At 40.8% G+C, this 13,251-nt stretch overlaps 1 protein-coding gene across 1 annotated transcript in view; it reads right to left on the bottom strand.

The window, feature by feature from the left end:
* Positions 1-13,251, bottom strand: part of LOC130236296 (WD repeat-containing protein 70) — a 110,866-nt gene that overhangs the window by 8,661 nt on the left and 88,954 nt on the right. The window contains exons 16-17 of the mRNA XM_056466967.1: positions 10,090-10,206; positions 3,407-3,569 (exon numbers count right to left, since the gene is read on the bottom strand). Coding sequence (XP_056322942.1) covers positions 3,407-3,569; positions 10,090-10,206 — 280 coding nt within the window. The remainder of the gene's footprint in view (positions 1-3,406; positions 3,570-10,089; positions 10,207-13,251) is intronic.

Here is a 13,251-nt window from a genome sequence, read left to right as displayed (position 1 = left end):
CCCGAAGGAAACCCACACAAATGCAGGGAGAGCCTGCAAACTCCACACAGAAACATCAACTGACCCAGCCGGGGCTTGAACCAGCGACCTTCTTTCTGTGAGGCGACAGCACTACCTACTGCGCCAGTTTGATATCTTCTAAATGTGAATTTTGTCACTGTTTTGGAGCACGCTAGCTGATAGACATCCTAAAAACTAACAATACTGATAGTAACATCTAAAACAAATGATTTTAATTTCACGAGACCTTTAAGACCCCAAGGACAGCCTGGTTATTGGTATTTGAGTGCTGCAGTTTTTTAAAACTCCGGAACAGCCTTCCTCGCACAGTTCAGGAAGCAGACACACTCTGTCAGTTCAAAAACTAGATTAAAGACACATGTCTTAGCATTAGCATACACATAAAACACAAATGCTGTTGAAATCTAAATCCTCTAAAGGATTGTTAGTCTGCATTATTTAGGGCAACCGGAGCCGGAAACACTTCCCAAAAGACGTTATGAACGGCATCTGCGCTTATGTTAGTCTGTTTTTATTGTTCCTGAGGTTTCCATAATCCTGGACCAGGCCGTATCCTGAGCAGCTGCTGTGGTGGTCATGGAGGAGTGGAGAACATGAGACTGATTCCTGTAAGTGACAGATGAGCCTTCGCATTGATCCTGAAGGGCCAGCCTGTTCACCAGCCGGTAACCTCTCTGACCTTCAGCTTCTTTACGATGGACGTCAAGCGTTCTACAGCCTCCGGAGCCTAGACTGTAGCTCTGCACAAGAAGTTAGGCCAGAAGAGACACAGTCGTGCCCAACTGAGCCTGGTTTCTCTCAAGGTTTCTTTTCCTTCACTTTGGTCAATTGGTGAAGTTTGTTCCTCGCCACTGGCGCCACTGGCTTGCTTGGTTTGGGACTTGTGGAGCTGCGCATCGATGGATTTGCTCTTCAGTGTTTGGACTCTCAGCAGTGAATATTAAACCACACTGAACTGAGCTAAACTGAACTTAAAGTCTGGAAACTGGACTGATACAGTTTCAATTCACTATGATCTTCTATGTGAAGCTGCTTAGACACAATCTACATTGCAGAAGCGCTGGAGAAATAGATGAATTGAATTACAGAGAAGTTTTTTTGTAAGCATTGGGAGCTGACGCGGTTTTGGGGGTCAGTGTGTTTGTTATTTTGGGACGGTGCCGCTTCACTCGTGAGTGTGTGTAACGTGAGCTGTGGCTGAAACATTAATGCATCTGCGAGCCGAGGTGTGAATGTTCAGGTGTGACACACGGGTGTCATGTGACCCGCTCTGTCACACCTGATCTCCAGCCACGCCTGTGCACCTGCCAGCTGTCAGATGCTACCCCACAACGGCTGAATGATGAAGCCGCGTCACAGACAGACACCAGACAATCCCAGAAGACATCAGTGCGAGGGAAAACGTTCAATATGGCAGATGTGAGAAGCGCTGATTATAAATACACTTGTGCTTCAGTGACTACTGGAGTACCACTAATAATAGCTCAACAAAACTCAAAGTGAGAGCTAAAATGGAAAATATTACACACACACAGGTTTGTTTTTGTGAATTGTGGGGACATTCCATAGCTTTCCGTTGTTTTTATAATATATAAACTGTGTTTTATCTCCTACACTTAACCCTATTGTGTGCAGTTTGACTTTCTTAAAAAATATGTTGTTTAATTTTGAAGTCTTTCGGAAAATGGTGATATCAGTCAGTACACTGAGGAAGTCAGTACAATAATATCATAAGTCACCTTCTCCTGTAATATCGGTGTCATACCCATGACATTATACACATTTATATCCTGATATGTCACAGAAACACATATACATGTGCATAATCACACACATGCGCGCGCACACACACACACACACATGCACATATATACAGGGCCGGCGCGTCAATAGAGGCGTAGAGTCCATAAAGTCCTCACTTTTGTCTGCAACACCCATAACCCCAAGTGGTTAGATGGATGAGTGGGTTGATGGATGGATGAGGGAATGGATAGATAGATGGATGGATGAGTAGATGAACGAGAGAGTGGACGGATGGATGGATGGATGAGTGGATGGATGGACGGATGAGAGGATGGATGGATAAGTGGGTGGGTGGGTGGATGAACAGATGGATGGATGGATGGATGGATGAGTGAATGGATGGATGGATAGATGGATGAATGAATGAATGGAAGGGTGAGTGGATGAATGAATGAATGAATGAATGAATGAATGGGTGGATGGATGGATGAATGGATAAGTGGATGGATGAATGAGTGGATGGATAAATGGATGGATGAGTGGATGGATGGGTGAACGGATGGATGAATGGATGGATGGATGAATTAATAGGTGAATGAGTTGATGGATGAGTGGATGGATGGATGGATGAATGGATGGATGAGTGGGTGAATAGATGGATGAGTGGATGGATGAGTGGATGGATGAGTGGATGGATGGGTGGATGGATGGATGAGTGGACGGATGAATGAGTGGATGGATGGATGAGTAGTGGATGGATGAATAGATGAGTGGATGGATGGATGAGTGGATGGATGGGTAAGTGGATGGATGAATAGGTGGATGGATGAGTAGATGGGTGTGTGTTTGAATGGATGGATTAATAAGGGGATGGATTTATGAGTGGATGGATAAGTGGATGGATGGATAAGTGGGTTGATGAGTGGATGGATGGATAAGTGGGTGGATGAGTGGATGGATGGATGAGTGAATGGATGGATAGATGGATGAATGAATAAATGGATGGGTGAGTGGATGGATAGATGGAGAGATGGATAGATGGATAGATGAATGGATAGATGAGTGGATGGATAGATGGATGAGTGGATGACTTGATGGATGGATAGATGAATGGATAAGTGGATGGATGAATAAATGAACGGATGGACGAGTGGATAGATGGATGGATGGATGGATAGATAAATGATTGGATAGATGGATGATTGGATGGATGGGTAAATAGATTGATTGATGAATGAATGAATGCATGGATGAGTGGATGAGTTGATGGATGGATAGGGAGATTTTTTTAAATTATATTATATAATTATATAAAATTTTATCAAATATTATAAAATTATATCTGTATGCTTACTACTTTAACTAAATCTATCAGGATCCAATTAATTAAGCATTTGTTAAGATTAACCTCAAGTTAAAAAGAAAAACACTTACATAAATGTGAATGTAAGAATGTCTCTGAAACTGCAAACACTGTGTGTGTGTGTGTGTGTGTGTGTATAAAGCTGAAGGATCTTGATGTAAACAGACAGGTTTGTGCAGCAGCAGCAGAAACAGTGACGTGTGCTGCAGCTCATTCGGGACCAGCGCTCGTCTATCTGTCACTTTAAGCTAACATTCGCGCCTCTGCTCTGTGTCTTACTTTTTATAGGCCGGGGCGACCCAGTATGGGTTGTCTGCTGCCTCTTTGGCATGACGCAGGATGGCCTCTCGTGGGTTGCTGTCGTCGGTTTTGTCCAGGGCGATGTTTTTGACGATGAAGGACGACAAAGTCCCGCCATGAGCTGCAACACGACCACCTCGACCTGTCCCAGAACAAACACACACACATGTTAGTTCGGTGATTTACGAGGACACTCTATAGACTTTATTCTTCATGTAGAAGTTCACTTCCATTGATTTTTAGATGCTAAAATCAGCTCGTTATGCTGCAAACTGATATTTTCTAATTATATTATTCCCCCTTATATATCTAGTCATGAACACAGTAGTTTGTAGAGCAAGTAGTTTGACGGTTTTCTGCCATTTATTATTCCTAGTCATTTCTCCAACAGGCAACTACATTGGAAGTTTAAAAACAAGCGCACTTCTGCATTGCAGAACATGGTCAATACATTTTTAATACATTTTATACAGTAAACAATGCTTAATAAACGACCCTACCAACCCTACCCATGAACCCAACTCATATAGCAAAATGGTGGACAATTGTGAATGTCAACAGACCTCATGAAGTGCTTAGAAATTTGACAATTTCAACTGAAACATGGGCGGGACAGGATGGGACATAAAGTAGCCCCTCCCCTTTATTAAAAACAGCTAATAGCATTTCATTTTTCTCACAGCTTCGCCAGTGAGAGTGGTTGAGCTCAAGCCAAGCGGCAACCTCCCACTATCCCTTGTGAAGCACAAATGGAAGTGAAACTGCAATTCATAGAAATTCGGCTAGGCCTGGATCCATAAGAGAGCACATTTCTATCGACCCCACTGTTAAAATGGCCAACTTTACAGCAGAAAAAAGGTGTTTACAGCCTGGTACAAAAAACGATTTGGGTGTATATAGCTAATATTACCCTTCATGACAACTGTGAGGGGGTGGTTTTTTTATAACTCATCCGTTTCATTTATATTAAGTCTGCATAATTAAGGGCGTGGCCACTTGAGTGACAGCTAGGTCTCACTGGTCGCCCTCACCTCAGCTGATTCCGGCTGATTAGCTGCTGAACTCTGTAAATACATCGTATTTTTGTTTTGTTTTATGTGGCTTTACACAGTCGACTCCCTTTTGGAATTATTTCCCACAATTATCAGACAATATGGCATGCTTTGTGTACTTAATAGTTCTTGCAAAACATTCAAGTGGGCTTTATTTCCCAGGTGAGTGAAATTCTATACTTATACACCATCTCTATAAATGTATTTGTTTTATTTAAGATCATTATCATTTATATTTTTCTTTAGAGCTGTAATGCACTCCAGAATCTGACAGATTAGACTTATTATTATTATTACACTTTAGTGTAGGGATATTAGTTCTTTAGGGTGAAGCTATCGGTCCTTTAGGGCGGAGCTATTGTTCATTTAGGGCAGCGCTATTGTTCATTTAGGGCGGGGCTATCAGTCCTTTAGGGCGGGGCTTTAATTCATTTAAGGTGGGGCTATCAGTCCTTTGGGGTGGGGCTATCGGTCTTTTAGGGCGTGGCTATTATCCATATAGGGTGAACTATCTGTCCTTTGGGGTGGAGAAATTATTCATTTAGCATGGAACTATCCGTCCTTTAGATCGGCGCTAGTAGTTCTGAACTTAAACACTGAAAACTGAACTACACTAGCGCGATACAAATAAAGATGAATTGAATTGAATTGATTAGCTGTAGGCTATAAAACCGTCGTCTGAAACGTTGTTATGCATAGATTTCATCAATAGTCCTGCATTTACTAACACAGTCCACACATTTACTAACATATTTTAAGTGTTTGGAAGTAATTTACGTTTTCCTCCTGTAGAAAATCGTCATAAAAACAAGTGGCTTTAGAGGCTCAATGTATTACAGCAGTGTTTTTAAAAGACTAAACACTTTACTGATATAGTGTACAACCAAGCACATGTGGTCAGAACACAGACGAGTCGCCGATAATGAACTATTAAGCGTTTCTCCCAAAGAAAAGCCCGTCTAAGCAAAATGCTAGCAGGCATCTGTCGCTCCGCCTTTATTTGGTCACCCCCGGACACACAAATAAAATGGAGATGGTTGGCCTTGCTACACTTGTAGCTTCATTTGCGCTCTTCAGAAACCTATGGGCAAAGTATACTACGTCTATATCTTTTACAGTCTATGGAACGTCCATTACAGTTTCAGACACCACTACTTATGGCTTCTCCCTCTGTAGTGCACTATTAAAGAGTCTTAAGAGTGTGTATAAGTGTGGATGAGTTGGATGAGTGTGTATGAATGTGAAAAGTGTGTGTGTGCGTGTGTGTGTGTGTGTGTATAAGTGCTAAGAGTGTGTATGAGTGCGAAGAGATTGTTAGTGTGTGTATGAGTGCGAAGAGTTTGTTAGAGTGTGTGTATGAGTGCGAAGAGTTTGTTAGAGTGTGTGTATGAGTGCAAAGAGATTCTTAGAGTGTGTGTATGAGTGCGAAGAGTTTGTTAGAGTGTGTGTATGAGTGCAAAGAGTGTGTAAGAGTGCGAAGAGATTGTTAGAGTGTGTGTATGAGTGCGAAGAGTTTGTTAGAGTGTGTGTGTGAGTGCGAAGAGTTTGTTAGAGTGTGTGTATGAGTGCGAAGAGTTTGTTAGAGTGTGTGTATGAGTGCAAAGAGTGTGTAAGAGTGCGAAGAGATTGTTAGAGTGTGTGTATGAGTGCGAAGAGTTTGTTAGAGTGTGTGTATGAATGCAAAGAGATTGTTAGAGTGTGTGTATGAGTGCGAAGAGTTTGTTAGAGTGTGTGTATGAATGCAAAGAGATTCTTAGAGTGTGTGTATGAGTGCGAAGAGTTTGTTAGAGTGTGTGTATGAATGCAAAGAGTGTGTATGAGTGCGAAGAGTTTGTTAGAGTGTGTGTATGAGTGCGAAGAGATTCTTAGAGTGTGTGTATGAATGCAAAGAGTGTGTATGAGTGCGAAGAGATTCTTAGAGTGTGTGTATGAGTGCGAAGAGTTTGTTAGAGTGTGTGTATGAGTGCGAAGAGTGTGTATGAGTGCGAAGAGATTGTTAGAGTGTGTGTATGAGTGCGAAGAGTTTGTTAGAGTGTGTGTATGAGTGCGAAGAGTTTGTTAGAGTGTGTGTATGAGTGCGAAGAGTGTATGTAATATTTACATCCTCTAAAAGAAATGTTGTCATTGTTTTGTAACACACTAGCTCATACACATCCTTACAGCGATTGTTCAACCATAATTGTACATTTCCTGATAATTTACTCACCCACAGGCATAGGTGCCTTTTTTTGCTTCAGTAGAACTTTAAAGAAGATTTTGAGATGAATCTAAAAAACCTGGAGTCTCACAAAGCACCTAAACCAGTAGACAGAAACACAGAAAGCCTCCTGCATGTATTTATACTGGGATTAAACAGACTGATATCCTGCACTGAGTAAAACACAGACGGCCAGAGCTGATCCTCTGCCAGGACTTTACTGTAATGGAGCTCAGTGTTTACTGGAGTCTGCAGTAGAGCACTGAATGCACACACACACACACACAACATGTTTTAATATAAAGAAAAAGGTCCGTTTTTAACAAATTGTTCCTCACAGGATGGGTTTAACCCTAAGAAAACACTATTTCTCCAGGTAAAGTCTAGAAGGGATACAGCTGTGGATACACACATCAATATAACATCATTTTTGTGACACTGTACAAAAATAACAACAATTTTAATGCTACTCTGAGGGTTTAGAGTTGGGGTAAGGGTAGGTGTTAATCAAATGCAATTTAATGGGTAATTTAATTAATAGTATGAATATTCATTCAAAAATTACTATTGTTACATTACTGTGATAGTAACTGTGTTAGTCAACTCTGTTACTCAACACTCAACTCTGTTAGTGTCAACTCTGCTATCATCTGTCAACTCTGTTAGTGTCTGTCAACTCTATTGTCTGTCAACTCTGTTAGTGTCAACTCTGCTATCATCTGTCAACTCTGTTACTGTCTGTTAACTCTGTCACTGTCAACTGTTAGTGTCAACTCTGTTACTGTCTGTCAACTCTACTGTCTGTCAACTCTGTTAGTGTCAACTCTGTTACTGTCTGTCAACTCTGGTAGCGTCAACTCTGTTATGGTCAATTTTGTTACTGTCAACCGTGTCACCGTCAACTCTGTTACCGTCTGTCAGTGTCAACTCTGTTAATGTCTATCAACCTGTTACTGTCTGTCAACTCTGTCACTGTCAACTGTTAGTGTCAACCCTGTTACTGTCTGTTAACTCTGTCACTGTCAACTCTGTTAGTGTCAACTCTGTTACTGTCTGTCAACTCTACTGTCTGTCAACTCTGTTAGTGTCAACTCTGTTACTGTCTGTTAACTCTCTCACTGTCAACTGTTAGTGTCAACCCTGTTACTGTCTGTCAACTCTACTGTCTGTCAACTCTGTTAGTGTCAACTCTGTTACTGTCTGTCAACTCTACTGTCTGTCAACTCTGTTAGTGTCAACTCTGTTACTGTCTGTTAACTCTCTCACTGTCAACTGTTAGTGTCAACTCTGTTACTGTCTGTCAACTCTACTGTCTGTCAACTCTGTTAGTGTCAACTCTGTTACTGTCTGTCAACTCTACTGTCTGTCAACTCTGTTAGTGTCAACTCTGTTACTGTCTGTTAACTCTCTCACTGTCAACTGTTAGTGTCAACTCTGTTACTGTCTGTCAACTCTACTGTCTGTCAACTCTGTTAGTGTCAACTCTGTTACTGTCTGTCAACTCTACTGTCTGTCAACTCTGTTAGTGTCAACTCTGTTACTGTCTGTCAACTCTGTTAGTGTCAGCTCTGTTACTGTCTGTCAACCGTGTCACCGTCAACTCTGTTACCGTCTGTCAGTGTCAACTCTGTTAATGTCTATCAACCTGTTACTGTCTATCAACTCTGTCACTGTCAACTGTTAGTGTCAACTCTGTTACTGTCTGTTAACTCTGTCACTGTCAACTGTTAGTATCAACTCTGTTACTGTCTGTCAACTCTGCTTGTGTCAACTCTGCAATCGTCTGTCAACTGTTATAATCTGTCAAGATCATTAGTGTCAACTCTGTTACTGTCTGTAAACTCTGCTAGCGTCAACCCTGTTATGGTGAATTTTGTTACTGTCAACTGTGTCACCATCAACTCTGTTACTGTCTGTCAAGTCTACTACTGTCTGTCGACTCCGTTACCATCTGTCAGTTCTGTTAGTGTCCACTTTGTTACTGTCTGTTCTGTTACTGTCAACTGTGTCACCATCAACTCTGTTACTGCCGACTCCATTACGTCTGTCAACTCTGTTAGTGTCAATTCTGTAAGTGTCAACCCTGCTCCCATCAGTCAACTCTGTTATCATCAACTCTGTTACTGTCTGTCAGCTCTGTTAGTGTCAGTTATGTTACTGTCTGTGAACTCTGTCAGTGTCAACTTTGTTACTGTCTGTCAACTCTGTTAGTGTCAGTTATGTTACTGTCTGTGAACTCTGTCAGTGTCAACTTTGTTACTGTCTGTCAACTCTGTTAGTGTCAAACCTATTACTGTCTGTCAACTGTTAGTGTCAACAGTGTCACTGTCCACTCTGTTACTGTCTGTCAACTCTGTTAGTGTAAACTCTGTTATGGTCAACTCTGTTACTGTCAACCGTGTCACCGTCAACTCTGCTACATCTGTCAACTCTGTAAGTGTCAACTCTGCTACCGTCAGTCAACTCTGTTATCATCAATTCTGTTATCGTCAACTCTGTTACTAGCTATGTTTCCATCCAAAAATGCGAATGAACTTTATGTGCAAAACTGAATTATCGCATAAAGACGTGCGAATAAAGCAGCGTTTCCATTCAACGAGTAAAAGCGAACAAAATCGTCACTTCCTGATTAACTGGCGGCAAATATCAACAGTAAAAAATGAATTTGCTGCGGTAGGAAAAGCTGCGTCAATCTTTTCTTCATCTAATAAACGACTTGCGCCTCAGAAGGCAATCCTGACACGAAGTGAACGCGCGGTGTTGTTTAAAGGTGTCAGACGCGGAGCACAGACGCTCTTGATTCTGGAGGTCATTAATAATATAATAACACTAATACTTAAACGGTAAGGCGTTTTAGAATTACCAAAACAACAGTTCAGATGGTTTACAGTGTTCTTAGCCTGCTGGTTTGTCCATTTACGCACATTCTCATCATCACATGATCACTTATCTTATCTTATGATCTCATATTAACAAAATCACATGACCTTTTTTAATGCAAATACTGAAATTTGTGCGGTAAATATGCTTCCATCGTAGTTTTTTTATGCGCATCATGGCGTTTCCATCAACCATTTTTTTTGCGCATATGCAAAATGCGCATAAAAATAGGTGGATGGAAACATAGCTATTGTCAACTCTGTTACTGGTTTAAAAAGTATAACAGTAGTTTAAACAACAATTAGCAACAGAAATGTTGCCTATGACATTTAAGCATTCATTTACACGAATAACGTATTCAGTTTACTCTAATTCCAGTTCAAAGAAAATGAGTTGAAAATGCTCGAAATATAGCTGCAACACTGGATTGGGTCATTTATGTTGCATTGTAAACAGCTTGTGTGCATCTAACATGCTGTGTGTGTACAGAAAGAGTGGACTGTGTTCATGTGAGGTGAAGAGATCTGCTTTACCTGGACCAGACACCGGCGGCTCGGGTTTGTGGGATTTGAGTGGATCCAGTCTGTCTTTCTCCAGCTGTTTCCTGGTGCTGCGCTGCCGGGCCTCACGAAACATGGGCAGAGCGTGAGCTACAAGAAACAGAGTCTCAGCGTCAATAACACAACACAATCACGGTTCAATTCAATTCATCTTCATTTCTACAGCGCTTTTACAATGTAGGTTGTGTCAAAGCAGCTTAACATAGAAGTTGTAGTGAACTGAAACTGCTCCAGTCATGTTTTGAGAGTTGAAGTTCAGTATAGTTCAGTTCAGTGTAATTTAAATACAGGAACTAGTGCTGTCAAAAGATTCATCGCCATTCATCACATCCAAAATATAGCTTGTATTTACATAATGTACAGTTGAAGTGAAAATTATTAGTTTCTATTTATTCCAATGCTGGGCAAAGATTAATCACGATTGTGTGTGTTACGTATACAATAAAAAATAAATAAATAAAAACAAAACTACATAAAACTTTTTTGCATGGATATTTACATTTATATCTTTATTTATATCTTTATATATATATATATATATATATATATATATATATATATGTATATATATGTATAATAATTGTGTGTGTGTATGTATGTATATGTATATATATATATATATATATATATATATATATATATATATATATATATATATATATATATATATATATATATATACATATATTAGTATAATAATTGTGTGTGTGTATATATATATATTAGTATAATAATTGTGTGTGTGTATATATATATATTAGTATAATAATTGTGTGTGTGTGTGTGTGTGTGTGTATATATATATATTAGTATAATAATTGTGTGTGTGTGTATATATATATATAAGTATAATAATTGTGTGTGTGTATATATATATATATTAGTATAATAATTGTGTGTGTGTGTGTGTGTGTGTGTGTGTGTGTGTGTGTGTGTGTGTGTGTGTGTGTGTGTAAATACATACATGCTAAATATTTATTTCTAATCTAAATCTTATAATATTATAAATATATATGTGAAGGTTTTGGTTATTTTACCAAAATATATTATTACCTATATAAATATATAATATATATACACATATGCACAAACTGTTGTTTTGGACACGATCAATGGTTTGGCAACACTAACAGTAATACTACACTCCTCAGATGCCCCACAGCACGCTCTTATTGACTCTTCATTCAGACACACACATTTCACAGTTTGACAAACACAACCAAAATAATGCCTGCAGAGCCTGATGTGTGTGTGTGTTTTACTCCAGGCTCACGAGGAAAGATGGAGCGGATTTTCCATTGGGGACTTGTGTTGCTAATTCTAGTCATGCCTCATTAAGCAAACAGGTTAGCGGTGACACATGTCCATTACTTCTGCTCCTCCATGGTTTTTGGTGGTGTGTTTTACGTCACACTTTCAGGTCTCCAGGTTCAGGACTGCTGCCATTGATCATTGGTGTGTGTGTGTGTGTATGTCGGACGCTCTCATGGCACACGCGTGGCTGACGAGTGGCGTGTGCTAATGGCATCGTGGCCCTCGGGTGAGAGACGGTGCAGGGCAATCCGATGGAAAGCACTCAGCGCGCGCAAACACACACACACACACGCACACACACACACACACACACACACACACACACACACACACAAATCCAAAGAAACTCAAATACACACTCACTAAAGTGAAAGAAACACACAAACACATACAATCACACAAGCAGACACGCACTCACACAAACACGCACACACAAATCAAAACGCACACCTAAATTCACAAACACACACACACACTCAAACGCTCGCAAAAGCACACACACAAATGCAAACAAACACACACCGACAAATACACACACACTCGCACACTCTCTTTCTCACACACACACACACTGTGCTGGTTAATGGGTCTATGTCAAGGCTGAATGTAGGATGGCACCTCTGAGGGCAGGACAGGGCATCATCATCATCATCATCATCTGACAGTAATGCTGCCCTGTCCATCTGTGTGCACACAAACCTCTGACACACACAGCACTTTACTCTACATTAACACGACATCTGATGACAGCTGTTACAGCAGCACGATATACATACAGACTTCACATGAAATATATACTATTAATGCATTCAGAACAACATATGCTCACCGGCCACTTTATTAGGTACACCTTACTTGTACCCGGTTGGACCCCCTTCAGAACTGCATTAATCCTTCATGGCAGAGATTCAACAAGATACTGGAAATATTCCTTAGAGGTTTTGCTCCATATTGACATGATAGCATCACACAGTTGCTGCAGATTTGTCGGCTGCACATTCATTATGTCAATCTCCCGTTCCACCACATCCCAAAGGTGCTCTATTGGATTGAGCTCTGGTGACTGTGGAGGCCATTTGAGTACAGTGAACTCATTGTCATGTTCAAGAAACCAGTCTGAGATCATTCACACTTTATGATATGGTGTGTTATCCTGCTGGAAGTAGCCATCAGAAGATGGAGACACTGTGGTCATAAAGGGATGGACATGGTCAGCAACAATACTCAGGTAGGCTGTGGTGTTGACACCATGCTCAATTAATACTAATGGACCAAAAGTGTGCCATGAAAATATCCCCCACACCATTACACCACCACCAGCCTAAACCGTTAATACAAGGCAGGATGGATCCATGCTTTCATGTTGTTGACGCCAAAATTCTGACCTGACCATCCGAATGTGGCAGCAGAAATGGAGACTCATCAGACCAGGCAACGTTTCTCCAATCTTCTATTGTCCAGTTTTGGTGAGCCTGTGTGAATTGTAGCCTCAGTTTCCTGTTCTTAGCTGACAGGAGTGGCACCCGGTGTGGTCTTCTGCTGCTGTAGCCCATCCGCCTCAAGGTTGGACGTGTTGTGTGTTCAGAGATGCTCTTCTGCAGACCTCGGTTGTAACGAGTGCTTATTTGAGTTACTGTTGCCTTTCTATCAGCTGGAACCAGTCTGGCCATTCTCCTCTGACCTCTGGCATCAACAAGGCATTTGCGCCCACAGAACTGCCGCTCACTGGATATGTCCTCTTTGTCTGACCATTCTCTGTAACCCTAGAGATGGTTGTGCGTGAAAATCCCAGTAGATCAGCAGTTTCTGAAATACTCAGAC

Source organism: Danio aesculapii, chromosome 10 (assembly GCF_903798145.1).
Source record: "Danio aesculapii chromosome 10, fDanAes4.1, whole genome shotgun sequence".
NCBI classification, from domain to species: Eukaryota; Metazoa; Chordata; class Actinopteri; order Cypriniformes; family Danionidae; genus Danio; species Danio aesculapii.
Note: the sequence above shows the minus strand (reverse complement) of the source record. Positions and strands in the feature narration are given on the sequence as shown.